The 19,097-nt window shown below is 42.0% G+C and overlaps 1 protein-coding gene across 1 annotated transcript in view; it reads left to right on the top strand.

Annotated features, from left to right (window-relative positions):
* The first annotated feature begins 1,264 nt into the window (after positions 1-1,264).
* Positions 1,265-19,097, top strand: part of GRIP1 (glutamate receptor interacting protein 1) — a 227,729-nt gene continuing 209,896 nt past the window's right edge. Inside the window, 1 exon segment of the mRNA XM_040552728.1 lies at positions 1,265-3,167. Coding sequence (XP_040408662.1) covers positions 3,035-3,167 — 133 coding nt within the window. The 5' untranslated portion in view covers positions 1,265-3,034.

The following is a 19,097-nucleotide window of genomic DNA, read 5'->3' as shown; positions in this document are numbered from 1 at the left end:
GGTATGACATGAGGAGTAGCTAATGAATGTCTCCAGTGTTCTTAACAAAGCAGTCGAGGTAGTATGTAATGCTTATGAAACATAAGTTTTCAGTAATCTCGGTAGTAAAACAATATTTTGAGTCGTATTGATCTGCAATACTATTGCATTCAGTTAAGGTACATCTTTCTTTTTAAATTGCCATAAATAGCAAAACATTTTAGGGAGGGGAAGATCCTATCAAAAGCTCACGTTGTTCTAGGTTTAAGAAGCGAAATGCTGGCATCGTTTGTCTCTGCTGGTTGCAGTCAGACAAAACGAAGCGGCTGTATAAATTATGTGCCGGCAATACAGCTCGTGGGTTAGAAGCCGTGAGCAACACCTGCTTCTGCTCCTTGGGCATGGCAGAGGAAGCCTGACCTCTGCAGAGCAGCGGTGGCTGCACAGAGCCGCAGGATGTGAGCCCCCATTCTCAGCCCAGGAGCTGGCTGGTGCCCCCTGCCCCGCCGTGCCTACCTATAAGCGTGGCAGCTACTGCCTTTGGGACTGGCCGAAAACACCAGTCCGTATGGTTTTCTTACGACAGAAAGGACAGTCTCTTGGGGCGTGCTGAGGACAGGGGAACCTGTAGCCCCTGCAGAAGCTGCTCATGCAGCAGCGTGTTGTTGAACCACCGTGGTACCGGGGACAGGTGGATTCACTTGGTGATAGCCAAGTGTTTGCATCATTTTGTTTATCTGCTCTCATTTACAGGGTGGTCTAAAAGCAAGAAAGCTTTACCTTCTTCTCCCTTGTGAAAAGTAGCTGTATCGCTTCGAATTGAATTTATAATTTAACTTTAGAAAACAGGGATGTCTGCAAGACTTCTGTCTTATAGCTGGATGTTTCTGACACCTACAAATAACTTTTTGCACAGCTGTCAGGGAGAGCACTCTGCAGGAGCAAATACAGCATCAAAACAACATTTCCATCTCTGCAAAGAGAGATTTCTGTCTCTGCTGTAGGCTAAGTCTTTGTTTGGTTTTCATGTTTCATGATACTAATTTAATGTTTTTGCTGGTTGGTGGCAGAGCGCAGAGAAGACACGTGAATTGAAACCTTCAGAATATACAGTAATCTGCTCTTAAAGATCCATATAAGAAGTTTTATTGATTTTTTATTATTTTTGGTAATATTCCTGCAAGTTCTTTAGTTTTTCAAAGTTGAAAGCTGTATGATGAAAACAGGCATGTACTAAAATGTAGCTTCCTTACAGAAGTTATACTAAAAATAATTCTGGACCTCAGGGTGTTCATCAACTGGCAACAGTGGTGGCATTTTCACAGGGGAAAAACAGGGGCTGGTGAGGTTAGGGAGGATTAGTGCATACTCGCATGGGGAGCTTGGTAGGTGCCTTCATTGTTTTGTCATTTTTTCTGGCTAAAATGGGTATGTTTTTCTGACTATACTATTTTAAAATACCTGGGAACCTGGAACAGGCCCAAAAGAGCTCCAACTTTTTCAGTGCGTTTTTTTAGGACCCTCAGACAGCAGATCTAGCTTGCCTCTGCCGATAACTTTCACGTGTTTCAAAACCAGAAAATCCCAACTAAATTCTGATCAATCTCTGCCTACTTCTATTGCAACAATGATAAATCGCAGTCCTGGCTCATGCTTCGCTTCTTTTAATGCTTTTAAAAAAAATGATCTGCTTTGCTCTTTGCAAAGTAATGATTCCCATTGAAGTGTCTGCATCACCAGAGACTCATCCCACCTCTGCGTGCTGCTCATTTTCCAGATGATGATACTGTAAAATGGGTTTCGCAGGACTGTCTGATGCCCTCGTGCTCACGGGAGCCGTGTGTGCAGGTGAGGACGGATTGACCGAGGCGACTGATGGATCCCGGGCTTGTGCTGGTCACCAGCGGATGTCCTGCTAGACTGGAGACTTTGCTTGGCTTACAAGACAAACTATGATAGATGGCACGGTGATGGGATTTGAGCAGGCTCTGCTTTTGTTTTTGAGTGGGAGGGAAACTATACTGGGAGCACGCATGAAATTCCTGCCTTATCTCAGGGAATGCTGTGGAATTGGGACATGCAGCAGGAAAAAAGAGCAAGTGCCTTTTCAGGCTTTTTTCTGGTCTCCTCCTGTGCAAAGCACAGTTTGCCGTACCTTAATTTTAAAGTTTTAAAACTCTGCTAGGATTTTAAATGAGTATGGCACGGTGTGCGCGTGATGTGGCTCCCTTTGTTTGCCTATTGCCATATAGCCCAGAAAGCTCTGTAAGAAACCTGTCTGCGAAGCGCATTTTAATGTTTAGATCTAGCAGTGATTAGAATACCCGAATGCCCAGTGGGTATATGTGTCATTTTTTAACAGCTGCCGAGCTTTCTCCCTGCTGCTCCAATTAACACGTTCAGCACACGCTTGCCGGCGAGTGGGCTGTGTGTATGGATTAAACCACTCCGCTGGTTATTCACCCCATGTGCCTGATGCCAGAAACGGATCGGCGTCTTTCCCGTCGTAGGACGGATGAAATCAAACGGGGTCCCGAGTCTGTGCGGGTGTAAATACGAGGAGGGATTTAACTGGCAGATGAAAACCTGCTTTGCCTGGAGATGTGGTTCAGTCCATTGACTAACATCTCTCCCCGCCTCCCAGCCCCTCTTCAAATGATGGAGACAGAGGGCAGCGAGCTCCTGGTGCTGGGCTGCCTCTGGCTGCCAGGCACAGCTTTCCAACTTTGTTCTGCTTAAAAACTGCTTGGAACCCTGACTTTCTCCTTCCCCTCCAGTTTTTCCCTCCTTCATCTATTTTCATGCTGAAATATTCCAGTTGGTAGCTTTGATTAAGTGTCCCTTCCCCCCGCACCCCCCCCTTTTTTTTTTTTGTAAAAAAAAAAGGGAAAACAACATGCTTTCTAGTCCTAGCTGAGGTAAGGGTTATTTAATGGTACCAGAGCAGATGGTCGAAGGTTGCAGCTTTCCTTGAGTGCTTGCTGTTAATTCATGCTCGGACAGCTCTCCGTGAGGCAGAGGGCGAAGGGGGCTGCTGGTGGGCGCTGCTGAGGAGATGGAGCGCTTCTTGGGCTTCGTCAAGCAGATAAGGAGGTCGAGAAGAAGAAAAGGCAAAAAGTACCGGCCAGAGGAGGATTACCACGAGGGTTACGAGGATGTCTATTATTATGCCTCAGAGCATTTTCGAAGTAAGTGCTTTGCCTAACCTCCTTTTCCTTTAGCTGTGATAAATGCTATGTTGTTAAGATTAAAAAAAAAAAAGGAGGGGGGAGGGGGAACAACTAAATGCAAAAAGCCCAAACAATATTCCCCACTTGGTAGAATCTGAGCCTTGTGCAAGTATTAAAGCATTGGCTTCCTGTTATAGATTTATCTGCCTGTGACTGCTGATGAACAATGCAAAACAGCTGAAGTGGCACAGCAGCTCCCAAAGTAGGCAGGGTCTGTAAACCTGCTTAATATTTCAGGTGCAGTTAATTGAGGCTGACTGCTGGAAAGCTTTTGTTAAAACACTTTGTTTTGCAAACTGATCCGCTGGTGGTCGCCCTTGTAGGATGCCTTTGTACCGTGGATATTTTTGAAGCAATAGAAAGGCAGCGATCACTCATCGTCGGTTCAAGTTGATGAGTAATGCGGGTTGCTGAGCGAGAGTCAGCCCTCTGAGCCTGTGCTGTGACCCAGGCTTTTCAGCAGAAAGTAACTCAAGTGGGCTCCTTTGTTGCGGCGGTCCAGGCTCACTTACGAGGCATCGCGTAGTGGGTTTTGTGGGGTTGCAGTCACATGGCTGCAGCAGCTCGCTGCGAACCAAAATACAGCGCCTGCTGCCCAGTCCCTTCCCAAAACGTGCCCTTTTGGGTCTGTGCCCTGCCCCTGCCGGGCTTTGGAGATCAGACTTTGCCATCCGCTTCAGCCAGAGGAGGGGGAATGCCCAAAACTGCCCGCGGGGACACCAGGGGGTGTGGGACCCTGCCCAGTGTGCAGCTCCGCTGGTGCAAGGTGTTGACAGCAGAGCCAGCCAGGCACAGAAATGATCTTCCTAAAAGGGTTCTGCTCTTCTGGCTGGTGATTTGGGAGCTTTGCAGTGAAGCTATGCCTTTTGTTGAGCAGCTGAAGTTTGCTGCGCTTTTTTTTTTCTTCATGTACTATAGGAGTAGCTGTCACATCCTTTTTGTGTCATCTGGTTTCATGTCCATTTTGCGGAAATAAATCATAAGAACCTTACGTTTGTTTTGAGACAAATTAATGAATGTGACTGCTTTACAGCAACAGAGTTCTGCTGTTCTGTGGAAAATACTAAAGCAAGCGATTTTCCTCTTGGTTTTCTTTGCTTGCCTATCTCTAAAAGTAAACTAATGTAGCGTGATTGATTGTTTACTGGGTTTCTTCCTTATACATTCTTTATCTCCTTTCATTTTTAAGAAAATTTACCATGCTGACAATCTTTATGTTGTTAAGACTGAGTTCTTATAAGAAAAGACCTATTTTCAGGGGCACTGCAGTCATAACAGGTAACGTTGGCACAAAATACACAAGAACTAAAAATTTTAAATCTGCTTAGCACTGAAAAATATGAAAATGATACAAGTTAATGAAAGCACGTAACTTTTTTTTTTTTGCTTTAATATGCAAATCAAAGGAATGTGTCAAAGCAGGATGTCAAAATATTTCCCTAGTTGATTGTTGTTGTTGAAGGTCTTTTAAATAAGAAAGCAAAACCCCTCCAAAAACTGTCGCGTGTAGTAAGGATTTCTTGAATGTTGATTAATAAATTATTACTCTTGGCTTAATTTAAGGAACTAAGATTGAGCCACATGTCTAATAGGTTTTTCAGTTTATTCTACTTAGAAAAAAATGGATATTACACCCCTCAGCCTGTGGAGGTCAGAGGTATTTTCGACTGAACGAACGTGTGTCAGGTTTTGGAGTGTTGTTTATATTAGTGCTCATGAAAAACAGATTGAACAGTCAACACAATGCTTGGTCCTGCAGAGTTGGATTCACGAGGAGTTTGCAACTTCTCACAGTTACTTACACAGAGCGTGTCACAGGAGGTTCGGGCCGTGGGGATGTGTTTGTTCATCACCCGCTGGGGAGCTGAGAGCCTGTACAGAGGCACAACATCAAACACAATCGCTCCTCAAAGGTCCTTTTGTCCGCTCCTTCCCCGCACTGTGTGCGTCGCTGTTTTGGTCGGATAGGCGTGGTGGCTGCTGAAACCAGCGCACAAAATGGGCAAAGAGGCTGCCGGAGCTGCTATAATGCTCCCTTGAAATTGGAGACATTTCGTGTAATGGAGACAATGAAATGTTTCATTCGGAATTTAATTATGGTCTGGTGTTATTACTGTTTACAGTGCAAATTTAGAGTAATTGCAGAGCTTTTACTAGCCTTTCCTTCTGTACTCATATGCTTAGAAGGATGTGTGCTTGAAAATAAGGTGGTATTTATGGGTATGATTCTCAGAATATCAGAGCTAATGAAGTCAAAGACCTGTTGTTCATTCAACTGAACAGAGTAGGAGCTTTTTCAGATTTTGTTTCCTCTCTCTGCATTGTCATATATCCCTCCTGAAGGGTCGTCTTTTATGAGCTGTGTATCCAATTAGCCAGTGCATTTGAAGATTGTCTGAGCCAATTGCTTTACGGGCCTGTTATCCTCTCATCCCCCCATGCGTAGTATTGCTTAGGGTGTTGTAGGGAGACTGAATTAATGTAAAATGCAGAAAGTACGTTAGAATAACCAAAGGATCAAACGGAAACAAAACAAAGTTATAAATAGAACAGGCCTCTGGGAATCACAGGAAAAAGGTGACATTAGTTTGTCCTCAGCGCCGTTGTGCCCGGGTACTGTAGCTCCTCTCGTTAAGTATACTCTCTTTAATCCTGTGAAGCTTTGCCATGGAGGACCAAAATCACAATAATACTGGGGAGCAGGTAAGAAAGGTGCAGTAATACCTAAAACTCCCGAAGTAAAACAGGGACCCCAGCTCTTGAGTCAGACGTCTTTTTGCTTGGGCGTTTCATTCATTGGCGTTAAGTGGATAGCCTTGCTTTGACACGCAACATCAGCTCTCTTATCTTTCCTGAGAGTCTCGTTCTGTGCTATGTAGTGCTGGAATAACTAAGATAATAATCCCGATACACAAACACTGATTAACATTAGTAGTGCAGGCGTCATACTCCTTTCGCTGGGACTTTGCACAGTGAACATAATGGGCGACGAAAACTGCCCAAGCTGCTCGGACAAGTTGGTGCTTATCACAGAAAGTGCTTTAAAAGGTGTTATATTTATCTCGTGCAGCATTATGGCACTACCATTCAACCTGTTCCTTTTAATGAGGCTTTGGGTGAACAAGGCCCTTGTTATTACTGTTTCCAGGCCTGATAGCAAGCGGCAGGACTGCTCTGTGGCACAGCTGCCTGGACTGTTTCCCAAGATGACATATGTCCTTTCACTGAAGGCTGGATGCTGTGCCAGCACCTCCGAGTTGCAGCCTGGTCTTGAGCAGGAAGGGGTTTTTGGAGCCAGACTGGTCACCTCTGACCAAAACAAACACAGCCTCCTCCTTCCCCCACTCCAGGCTGATTGCAGTGTTAAGTCTTTATTTTGCAGAACGTTTGAAAGGTTTTGGTTTTGTTCCAGTGGAATGGAAATGGATTTTGGAGGCTCACAGGTGATATAAAATACGGTTGTCACAATCTGCCTGGGCAGCACCAGGGCGCGTTACTTCGAACACGTGCTGGGAATTTTTGTCTCATTTATGTTGCTTCTGGTTTCTGTCATCCATTTCTTCCTGAAAGATGCTCAGTTTTCACCTGTTTCTCTTCTGTTCTTCTTCCCAGCATGATGTCAGCAGCATACTCCATTGGCATAAAGGTTTTATGTTCTGTCTTGGTGCCATGAAAATACTAAAGAATGATCCCAAAAACCAACATGTAAAATATTCTACAAGTAAACTCCCACTAACCCAAAAGGTTTTTTTGTTTGTTTGTTTTTTTAAGCTCTGCCCCTTAAAATGTTCCATGTAGTCGCCCACAGTTAAGCAAATAATTTTATTGTAACCTTTGTCAAGGTCTTGCCTATGTCATTTGACAGGAGCACTGATATATTAGATGAAGTAGTCTGCCGTAGGGTATCTTTGGTCATGTAGTGTTTTTTCTCTCCCCCCTTTTATTTCAATTTATGGTTTTAATTTTATTTTTCTTCAGAGTATGTTTTGAAGTATACCAAGGTTAGACCAATACAGCTGTTTTCTCAAATCAGTAAATACTTAGCTTACTTTTATCTCGTTGAAATGGTATCTTAATTATAGATTTTAAAAAACCTTTTAAAATTTATTGTTAGAGCTGTGATGTGTCGTATTAATTCTTCCACACTTATTGTGTGAGAATCATCAGATTCGTCACTGTTAGGACATTAATGTCTTTGAATTTGCCTCCAAAATGCATGTGATAATTTTTCCACTTTCCATTAATTGTCCCATCTCTGTCTGTCCCTGTGTCTCCACTGGAAAGTGAAGGTAAGGTATTTGACTTCCTTCGTGTCCCCCAACTCTTAGCCTAGCAAATGAGGCAAAAAGAAAAAACTGAAAAAAACCTGAAAAACAAAAAAAAACCTGAAAGTTTCATATAACTCAGAATTGAAGATGTCCTCTTTGTTGACTGAAATCAAGAATAATTAGGTAAAACGGATATTGAATGTATGATACACTTGTTGTGATTATGTCAGCAGAAAGCCACCACTTGCTCAGATTGTGCATTATTCTCCAACATGACTCAGTGTTATGGTGCGGAAGCTCCCACAGCTGCCAAAATCTTCCTAACAAATAGCTTTGCATTTCATAACCTAAGTTGCTTTAAAACTGTGTTAAGTACTGATAGAAGAGACCAGATACTGAACAGTGCTAAGGAAAAACACCAAGGGAAGCAATACACCTATGGCTTCTTGATGCTGTGGCCAACAGCATTCTTACTTGTCAAGATTTTCTCCATTTTGTAAAGTGGCACAAATAGATCTTGTTTGCTCTGCTCTCGTAGATTTGATAGGGGTTGTAAAAGAGTTGATGGTTTTATGAGTAGTGTGGTGACAAGGGCACCGAATATTTCTATCTCAGGTTGCATGGATGGTAATTGATCTGAAGGGTGAGGAATGCAGGATGACAACTGCTCTTCATCTCACAAACAGTGCCTGCTGCTAGTCTGCTGTGCAATTGGATGTCTCGTGGTACCCGTGTGTGCTTCTGGGCTGCTGCTCCTTCCATCCCAGATCTTGTCATGGCAGTACAGTAAAATCGCAGTTTTCATGAGACTAGAGGTAATAAATCTATTTGTTGTAGGCTACATGAAAAAAGGCTTGATAACCTGAGTGAGCAGAGCATATGGCAAGCCTTGAAACCACAACAAAAATAATCTTTAAGAAAATAACTAAAAATTGTTAAAGCTTCTTATTTCCTTGTACTTAATGATTGTTTCATGATTGTCGAACCCTGGAGATTTGTATTAATGGATCATAGTTCATCAATATTTCTGTCTCTTTTCCATACGTCACTTTTTTCCTGGGATCTGAGTAGCCCCAGCACCACCAGTTTAGATGAGATGGGAAGGGATGCCTGTGTCCAGGGAGACTTTTGCTATGGTCAGTTCGCAAGCCACGCGCAGTGATGAAGGAGACAACTCTACTTGAGCTTTACTGCAAGGGCAGAGAGTATCAACTGTCCCATTCAGAGATCTGTGAATGAAAGAAGAGGTAGCAAGTTATTGAACTGTTATCTCTCTGCATACACTTGCAGGCTGAAACTTCCTCTATGCAGCTGCCAATTGTAAAATTTTTCATTGGGTAAAATTCAGGCACTCTTCAGGCAAAGACGTTGCACCTTCCTGCTGTTTCTGTTGCTTTTCCATCTTCATGTATATTAGATTCTATGTTCTTAAACAGGTGGTCATTGCATCAAACGCAGTTTTGTGTATTTGATGACAACCAACGTCTTGCAAAGGGTCACTTGGCTTCTGATGAAGTGTGTGTGTGTTTTGGAGGTGACCACTTCTGTTTGCCATCTCGTTTGTCATGGTCGTTAGTGAATGCAACCTTACTAGAAAAACCCAAGAAGTAGAGAGGAATTACATATTATTCTCACTTTATAGTTAGGGAACTAATAGGAATGGGTTATAAAAAGGAAAATGTTAACAGCACTTGAGCATCCCTTGACATTATTTAGGTCTTCTGAGCCTTTAAGAAATATGCATAAATGAAATTTTATTTTACTCATTTCCTGTTTCGTGTTAGTTAAAAGAGTTTTTAGCTCTTGGGATGGGGCTCATGTTTGTAGACTCTTAAGCTATTTGGATAGTAGCTTTAGCTGCACTGTATTGTTTGCATAAATTCAAACATAATTAAATTGTTTTCTTCACTTGTGCACCAGTGCAGCCACCAGTTGCAGGGTCTGTTGGGGGACACCCACACCTCTGCTGCCCTGCAACACCAGCACAGTGTGTTTGCTCCAGCCAGGCAGGTTTGTGCACAAGTGCTGGCTTTGGTGAAATGTTTGTTATCTGTGAGACAGGCCATGCAAATTTTACATTTTTTGTAAAGCAGTGGTGAAACAGCTGGTTTAAGTTTGCTAGCAGTAGGATTACTTTTTAAATTACCCTTTGTGACTCTCCTACAAGTGGCCCTTAGGCTCCTGGGGCAGTGCAGAGCACAGATGGTAAAGCGTTGCTTTAGAATTACTTGAGCAAAACTAGCTTATTTTACTTTAAGTCACTGAAATCATGAGGCATGAGTTATGTAATTCTTTGCACGAAGTGTAAACTCTTCTCCCTGCTAGCAGCTACAAGTGCAGAATTTCTGTACTACTTTTCTTTCTTTTACTTTCAGGTCCTATCCTTTGCTAATTTATTAAAGAACTTGACTGTCCCTGCTCAAGAAATTTATTCTTTGTGGGTCTTCCTCCTCTTCTAGTGGTGGCTGCTATGAGACTGCACCTCCAGTGTTTTAGAGAATTGAGTAGCCTTTATATTTTGGTATGTCTGGAATATCTGGTATTTGGGTTCAAACAATGAAATTTAGAGAGACTCGGACAGATATTTACCTTCCTAATTCCTGAAATGATGTGTGTAAGTTCATGCGTCTAATCATGGGTTCATCAATTTGCATCAGGAACATCAAATGATAAGATTTTATTCCCCCTTGGTTACTGTGAAGTGAATAAAACATCAGGTTCTATGAACTAAGATAAAAGAGAGAGGTAAAAGCAACTACTGAGGTGTCTGCTTTAATACTGGCCATCAGTTCCAACAGAAAAATTCAATTAGTGGAACTAAAAAGGAAACAACAATTTAAGCTCCTTGCTGATGATCTTATAAACAGTTATTGAATTATTGCTGGTTTTTTTTAGTAGGCCACCCCAGCAGCTATAATTAATCATCATCATGTATATAAACACCTGTTTACCATAGCAGTATTTGTAAAAGGCAAATTTTATAATCATCGTTGTATGTGCCGAAGTTATTAAGCAACTTTATTTAATGTTTTTCAGCAGAAAAGAGCGGAGCTGGGAGAGGTTCAGAGGTGCAGACACAGGAGAGGTGAGGCTGTAGCTGGCTGCAGGAGTCTGTGCCCACTCAGCCCCCAGCTCCACCTTCCTCCTTTCCTCAGCATCCTTGATTTAGGAACTGTTGTGATTACCTGTGCATGTGGACACTACCAAATTTTCTCAGAGGGTTTTCTATTTTTCCTCTGAAAACCAGACAATTATACACCAGTCGACATGAAAGACTTGCAGTTTTGAAGACATACTCAGAATTTAAAAGGCGCCAGAACGAAGGTTGCCTATAGAACCTTAATTTGGCCTGCCTTAATTAAGGACTACAAGCTCATTTTTTCACTGTACTTGTGATGGGCTGGTGTGGCACCGTGCCTGGGTCCTTCCCTCCTTTACTTTGTGCCTGGCTCAAGAACTTGAATTGACTGATGTTGGGCACAAGTGGCTGTAGCAGGCCAAGGGAAGCATGGTTTGTATATATGTAAATAAGCCTAACTGCCTTGAAATTTCAGCCATAAGGCATCTTAGGCTGAAAGCTTTAAGTTATTGCATACCTTTGATGATAATCTCCCCGTGCTCTAGTTCTCCACCTGTGAAATGAGGTTAATGGCACCTCTCCTTCACCGGTATGCCATGAAAGTAAATTAATGTTTGCTAAGCCCTCAGATGCTCTAGTGATGAGCATCATAGAAGAGCTCAGGAAGAAATTAATGTCTGTCCTGAGAGAAGGGCTTGAATAATGTGTGGGAACTAAGGTATGGAATTACAGTTCAAGCAATGAGGGGAAAACGAGGTCTTGAATCATTTTTCAGGTAGTTAAAGTCATTTATTTGGGGCATTAAATGAGACAAGGTCTTGTGAAAGACAGGGAGATGGGGCAGTTAATGGTTATGCTGTAAGGCAAAAGAGGGTAAAACTAAGGTTTGGCACTTGGATCTTTTTTTTTTTTTTTAATGTTTTGTGTGCGTGGATATGTAGTAGAGAAAATAGAGCAGCAGTTTCTTGACTTTTTTGCATGGAGTGGAAATTTCACAACAGTATATTATGGGCGTAATACTTGCCGTAAATGAACCAAAATCTCCTTGATGTTGTGATGGTGAGTGACATTTGGGTGAGTGGCCACCGAATCTGACTGAACGGATAGCACTTTGGTGCTGTTTGTAGCAAGAAGGGTGGAAGAAGGCAAGGAGGGAGAAGAGAGATTAAAGACAGCTCTGGGGAAAATACTGTTTGAATGAAACCGCAAAAAAGAAAGTGAAACCAAAAGTAGACAGATGCTGTGGGAAGCATTAGCTCAGTAACACGTGTTTTCAGATTTGGTCCCAGATGCTCCCTTTGGCTGTGTTTAACAAGCTCTGTGGTTGTTCAGGTCTACGGCTTTTTGATAACCCTGTCCTTCTCCCAGAAGGGGGAAACTCCTCACTCAACAACATATTTTGTTGTTGTTCTGTCAACTGGTAGCAACGCTATTAAAAAAATAATAAAATAAAGATTCACAAAGTACTACAAAAATGCAGTAAATGACAAATGGTACATGCACGGATAGGTATTTTAAATACACAGTACAACAAGCTTTTGTTTTGTTTTGTTTTCCCTATTTTTTCTGCAGTTCAGAGTAGGAGGTAATCTATAGCCCTGATGACCTGCTACCTGTACTCCATTTGTAGAAGCCCGGTAGAAATTCTGTAGTCAGCAGCACCCTTTCACAGCTAAGTTTTAGCAGAAGCTGTGGACTGCAGTGCCAGCTGTATTAGCGTGAATGCTCAGAAATCAAAAGGGGTGTGTGCCATGCTGTCTGGGAGGGACGTCACATCTGACAGTCTACCTGAGGGGAAATGAGAAGATGCCTGTGAAGGAAAGTTGGGAGGGAGCCTGGATCTCTGGCAGAGCGCTTCAAGCAGAAGCAGCGCTCAGGTCAGTTGTCAGTAAATCTAAACACGTCCAGTGGCATTTACAAATCAGAAAGCAAGAACACGGGTTTTCTGTTGGGTGGCAGTGGAATTTCAGGTGGTATGTCATTCAGATGTTGGATTTCGTTTCATTGCTAAAAGGAGAACGGGGGTGGCTTCTGAAATGGAGAGACCAAAGCTGTCCATGTGGTTAGAGCTGCCCGTGGATAACTAAATCAAGCGGAGTGCAGCAAGACTGCAGAGCCACTGGTCTCTGAAGTCCCTGTGAGTTCAGTGACAGTTTGGTTGCCTCTGAAGTGCTTCCTCTGTAGCTTGACCATGTTTCACCTGAGCTTCCCAGACTTCCTGAGAAGCTGCTCAGGAGTTCCCAGCACTTTTCCATCAGTTGTCATTCACTTGTTGCTATACCCTGCTTGGAGAAAACAAAGAAGTCTTCTCCAGCTTAGTGCATTAATGATTTGCTTACGTTTTCCCTGGTATGCTCTAAACACAACTATGAAAATAGAGGTATATTTAAATGTGTGGTTTTTTAGATAACACTCCTCTGCTGTCCTATTCGTCATGTACATCTCTGCTGGCTTGTTCAGGCTGGGAGTAACCCGCGCTGCACTACAAGTGACAGAAGAGAGCAGAGAGGGAGAGGTTTCTATACTCGGAGAAGTAACAGCCATCCTTGTAAAATACCACTGCTCCTGAGCATAACACAGAGGATTTAGAAGGTACTGAACATTAGCACTTTGTAACTGGCTCTTTGATTCGGGTGTCGCAGTTCAGAGTTTGCATGGATAGAGTGGATAGAAAACAATGCCCCTTTCTAGCTTCTTTTTTTTTTTTTTTTTTTTTAATTTCCCCTTACTTCACTAAACTTGGGCTATTGTAAGGAATCTGAATGGCTGCAGATTTAGCAGGACAAATTAGGCATCACACAAGTTGTTTGCGGAGACTTAGCAAAACCCCACAAGGTTGTTCTAGTTGCAGCCCGAAGAGTTGGTGGTCTGTTGTGTCTTGCAGATAATTGCATTCCCACAGCCACGTGTCAGACACAGACACAGACACAGATTTCTAGGTTGGAAGAGACCTCAAGATCATCGAGTCCAACCTCTGACCTAACACTAAGCACTCCACTAAACCATATCGCTAAGCTCTACATCTAAACGTCTTTTAAAGACCTCCAGGGATGGTGACTCCACCACCTCCCTGGGCAGCCCGTTCCAATGCTTAATAACCCTTTCGGTAAAGAAGTACTTCCTAACATCCAACCTAAAACTCCCCTGTCGCAACTTTCGCCCATTCCCCCTCGTCCTGTCACCAGGCACGTGGGAGAATAGACCAATCCCCACCTCACTACAGCCTCCTTTAAGGTAACTGTAGAGAGCGATGAGGTCTCCCCTGAGCCTCCTCTTCTCCAGGCTGAACAAGCCCAGCTCCCTCAGCCGCTCCTCGTAAGACTTGTTCTCCAGACCCCTCACCAGCTTGGTCGCCCTTCTCTGGACTCGCTCGAGCACGTCCATGTCCTTCCTGTAGCGAGGGGCCCAAAACTGAACACAGTACTCGAGGTGCGGCCTCACCAGAGCCGAGTACAGGGGCACAATCACTTCCCTAGACCTGCTGGCCACACTGCTTCTTATACAGGCCAGGATGCTGTTGGCCTTCTTGGCCACCTGAGCACACTGCTGGCTCATATTCAGCCGACTATCAACCAATACTCCCAGGTCCTTTCACAGTAAGTTGTTTTCTGCGTAACAGATAATGATAGAATTTTCTTAGCTGTTGGTTTAAGAGTCTTAAGAAGGTGTAGTGCTGCTCATATAATTGTTCAGAGGCTTACATCAATGGAAGCAGAAAAGAAGGCAGAGGTAGCTCACTGTGCCATTGTGTGAAAATAACTGAAGTTTATGGGAAATGCTCAAACCCTGCATCTTTCTCACAACATTTCACTGTTAAGACAATGTTCTAAAATCTGTGAAAGTAATTGCTTGGAATTAATTATTATAAAGCTTCAGTATGCTGGTATTTTATGCCCTGGTAAATCATTAGTGGATTTACAGGTAAAGAAAATGTAGTTTTGATTAGTGCTCCCTCATTTTGTGATAAAATGAAGTCCTGTGTGATAATTAATGGATAATAAGAAGCAGCAGCGTTATGGCCTTAGATATATGTAAACTATGGCTCACTGAAATGGAGATGTGAAAAATAAGGAGAAAAATTGGACCTGATTTTGAGTAACCTACAGAAAGTAACTTCTAAACTCATGATCACTTCTCTGTAAACAGCCAAATTTGTTGTTAAATACCATTCATATTTTGTTGGTATAAGTTTATAGTTTTTTTAATGCACAGCTAAATTGAAAAAGAATCTAAGAAACCAGCAATACTTAAAAATCTGTGATGGTTAAGTGAATTGTCCCGAGTTGTTCTTCTGCTTACTGTAGCAGTGATCGGAAATGATCACTGCTTCACATGATACCACTAGCTTGTTTGTCTGTCAGGCCCCTAGATTTAGCTCGTGGCATTTGGAGATTTGGAAATTTTAAAAGTCCAGACTAATGTACTAACAAGGACCACAGTGTGTTAGGTGGTAATATCAAAGTGAGAGAACACACACTGGTATTAAATTCAGACACACCTAGATCACCTTGTATTGTGGTATCTTTATATATATATATATATATATATATATATATATATATTTGTCTTGTTTGGTTTCCTGAAGTAGAAATTTCATGATTTTTCTGAATTGCAAGCCTGGAGCCATTTCTTTTTCTTAATGTATTCTAAATTCCTTTAAAGTACTTGAAGTGCAGCTACAGTTAGAGTACATCATGGATTTTCAATTGAAGAAAGACTTTTTCCTGCATTTCTGTCATAAAATAATTCAACAGTCGTATCATGAAGGGGAGGAGGTAGCATATCCCATCTGCGACCACTTTAACACTCAGTCAAGCAAGGGACGTATTATTTTGCCATTCTGAATAAAAATGCTGGATGCATAGAGTTGCATGTGTCCTGTATTAATACAAAATGGGAAAGTCCTGTTCTTGACCTACAGTATGTCTTTTTCTTTGAGAAAGCACAAGCTACTGGTGTTGTTGCTGCCTGCTGTTCTTTTTCCTTATTTATTTTAGCTGCAATGTGTGTGCTGCTCAGCAAAACGGAAAGAAGATGTGACAGAAAGCCATGAAGGCTGCTGATGTGACAGAAAGTCTCGAGTTTGCAATGTATATGGCCTGCCTTTAGGCTTGACCCCAGGCATCTGGGGATGGTTTAACTTAAGGCTAAGTGAAAAAAAATGTAAATAGGAAGCTGTCCTGGGAAGAAGCCCAGGAAGTGAAATTCAAATAGCCTTTGCATAAGCAAATTCAGCTGTTTTATCCAGTGATTGTGGTTAGATTTTAATGTGTTTTTTCCACGCGTCTTAAAATGCATGGGGAGATTTATTTGTTTATTTATTTATAACCGCTGTGTGGGAAAACAAAGCGCTCTCAAAAATACGTCTGCAGTGATTGCACTTTTCTGGCTGTTGGTGTTTATTTTATCAAGAAGATTTGTAGAGTTGGCAGTGGTTTTGCAAGGCTTTATATTGTCTGGATTGTGCCTTGCTGTAGGCCAGCTAAAAACTTGGTCCTGCGAGCACAGTGCACGTGAGTAATTCCGTTTGCATGAGTAGTCCCGCTGACGAAGGTTAGTTATGTTTATACGGGTCTGTAGCAGTGAACCCTGATGAAAATGATGCATATGGCTGGAATAAAATGGTTATTCTAAGAGGTCAGTAGTTTCTTCCAGATGTTTGTCTTGTGTTTCTGTACTCCGTTCCACTTTCTGGCAAAGATAAGAGGATGTTTTGACTGCAAGATCAACAACCTTGGATCATTTCCCCTAAGATAATTCATAAGCACATGTTTTTTTCCTCCATTTTGTTTCACAGGTGAAGTTGTTCAGACTTCAGAAACAAAGCCAGTTGATTAGTTCTGCATTATTTCATTTCAATGCATGATTTCAGCCTTGTTCATTAAAGCTGAAGTGGAAGACCTGGATCTGAAGGACATCTGCTGACAGGAACCACTAGCCTGGAGCACAGAATTCAATAATCATTGATTAATACAGTTTACTGCTGATTTCTTTTCTTTGAAAAAGGCAATTGTTCTTGACAATATCTTTTATACATGAGCCTTCTCTTAGAATTTGAAAATTTTAACCTGTAATAACAATGCTTTAAAGTGCAATATTGTGGAGGAGGGGAGAAAAAAACAAGGCCTATTTAACACCGATCCCAAAATGTTGTTCCACTGAAGCAAAAGGAGTAGACAGATTTATTGTAGTAAATATTAAATGCATTAAACTGCCTGTCAAGTACATTGATTATTTTGTTCATTTGGAGGTAAATGGTTTCAGGTACAGCTTTAGAGAAGACCTGGCTGCTGCTTTGTGCTGTATGGCATCCAATTGTTATTAAAGCATCCAAGAAAGTGAGCGTGTGCTTCCTTTGCTATTGGAGGCCAGCAGGGATACTGAAGTTACAGTCTGGGTTTCAGACAGGAGATAAGCCTGTCTTTGCACAGATGTAGAAAATGCATGCACGGGTACATGACAGCTTGAGGTTTTTGATAGAGTGTAAAAGATTGAAAGTGGCAAAAGAAGCTGTATTTTTATTTTGATATTGATCTCTGCTAGAGCAGCTCAGTGTTTTTTCTTCAGATGTGTGAAAGACCAAAAGGCTGTGCAATGAAATGGGCTTCTGACGTGCTGTCACTGTGGAATAAATCATTTAATTCTTGAGCTTGGGGTCACAATGCAGAGAACAAGACACAAAGGATAGGTCTCCGTGTCTGCAGTCACACTGTAGTTATTCACAGACCTGAGTGAAGGTAACAGTGATGCTTGGCAGGTGGGTTGTGGCTTGCCTTCCTCTGAGCTTGTATAGTGACAGCAATTATTAGGGAAAAAAAAAAAAACAACACCAAACACTTGATGTTGAAATTTAGACTCACATATGTGTGTCTGTATATGTGATTCAGAAATCTTTACTTTTAACAGAAACTTACTTCAAGAACTGAATGTACAAAATCCCCTTATGCTGCTCTTCAAGTGTCGATAAGCCACATTTCCAAGCAGCGAGATGATTTGAATTGTAGAGGAAAAAAATGAGCAGCTTCCCTAACAGGCAAAGTTCCTCTGTCCTCAAGGGCTATGACCACTTCAAACGTCTTTGGGTTTGTATCTGTAAATTATTTCCCAGCTCTGATTTATTTATTTATTTATTTTTGCCATAGGGAACAAGAGAATACATGTTTAATCAACACAAAAACCATATTGTGTGTGTTGGCGATGTCTCCCTCGCAGGCCTGTCCAGCAGCAGGCTGCCTGCTTGTCCTCGGGTAAACACTTCTGTGCCTCCAACGATCTGATGGACAACACTTGGCATGTGGGGATGCCAGTAATTTCTTCTACTGATATTTACTAATAGCTGATAAAGAGTAAAAGCAAACCTTAGCCTGTCATTTCTGGAAGAATGAATGAAGTGCAGGATAAAGGTGTTTTTTTTTGTGTGTGTGTGTGTGTGTTTTCTTTTTAACTTCATGTTTTAAAAACTTTTTAGTTAGTTACTATTTTATTACCTCCTTGACAGCCTACGTATTTATGTTTATAGTGGGAATTGGGAGCAGAGGGACTGTGTGAGCAGGCTCAGGGATGGGGCAGCGCAGCCTGCATTGACCAGAGCTGAGGTCCCCATCACTTCTGCCCTCAGCTCTTCCAGGGCTGTTCCAGCACTAAATCCTGGGGATTTTTGCTGGGTTTTGGGGGAGGCTTTCTAAGGATGCTTAATCCATGCCCATCTCTGCTCATTATCAGACATCAGTACTGTTCTCCTGGGTGTACCTTAGCACCACATCTGGCCTCAGGCCACAGACTCATTAGGTACCTCAAATACAGTCCCGGTGAAGACAGAATGTTTTGTGGTTTGTGTTTACTTTAGTTTGTCTTGACCTGCTGATGGGTCTGAAGGCTGAGAAGAGTTTTGTCTACATTAGATTTTATGAAGCATTAATTAATACAGAGTAAGAATGCTTTATTCCTAGCGAAGCTGTCTCTTCAGAAAGTCTCTATGCTGCAGGGAAGGAATGACTCTTCCCTTTCTCCTTTCCCTTTCAGTCCAGCGGAAACTGGGATGTAGATTTAAGGTACAGAACATCCATGCAAATGAATGCAAATAGGCAGACTCCCTCCCCTCTGTGTAATGTTTTCTGTACTGAACAGAGTGTCTCAATCTCAAGATTGTCAGTCTGCTCTGGGGAAAAGGTTTGTGACTTTTGGTTAGCCTTTAATTCTGGAAGCCATTCAAACGTGTCATTTTGAAATTATTGAAACATGCCAGTCTCTCTGCAATTTGTTTTTAAACTATTCTAAGACTTAAAGCTGGCTAAAAATACTCTCAGCATTTTTGGTGGAAACTTTGTTTTTACTAAACCACTATCCTAGAAAATGACAAAGACTTGATTTCACTTCCTCACTTTATTTAATTGGAAACCCACACACGGAAAAATGTGACAGAATGAGATTTGTTTCTAGGAAAATTAAACTAACTGGCCCACATATGTGCTAAGGGGAGATGGTTGGATGGTATGAAATTAAACAACTTTGGATTGCTGTTATAGCAGATGTAAGTAGTGC

Source organism: Cygnus olor, chromosome 1 (assembly GCF_009769625.2).
Source record: "Cygnus olor isolate bCygOlo1 chromosome 1, bCygOlo1.pri.v2, whole genome shotgun sequence".
Classification (NCBI taxonomy): Eukaryota; Metazoa; Chordata; class Aves; order Anseriformes; family Anatidae; genus Cygnus; species Cygnus olor.
The sequence above is the reverse complement of the archived record's forward strand: the minus strand, read 5'-3'. Positions and strand labels throughout refer to the sequence as shown.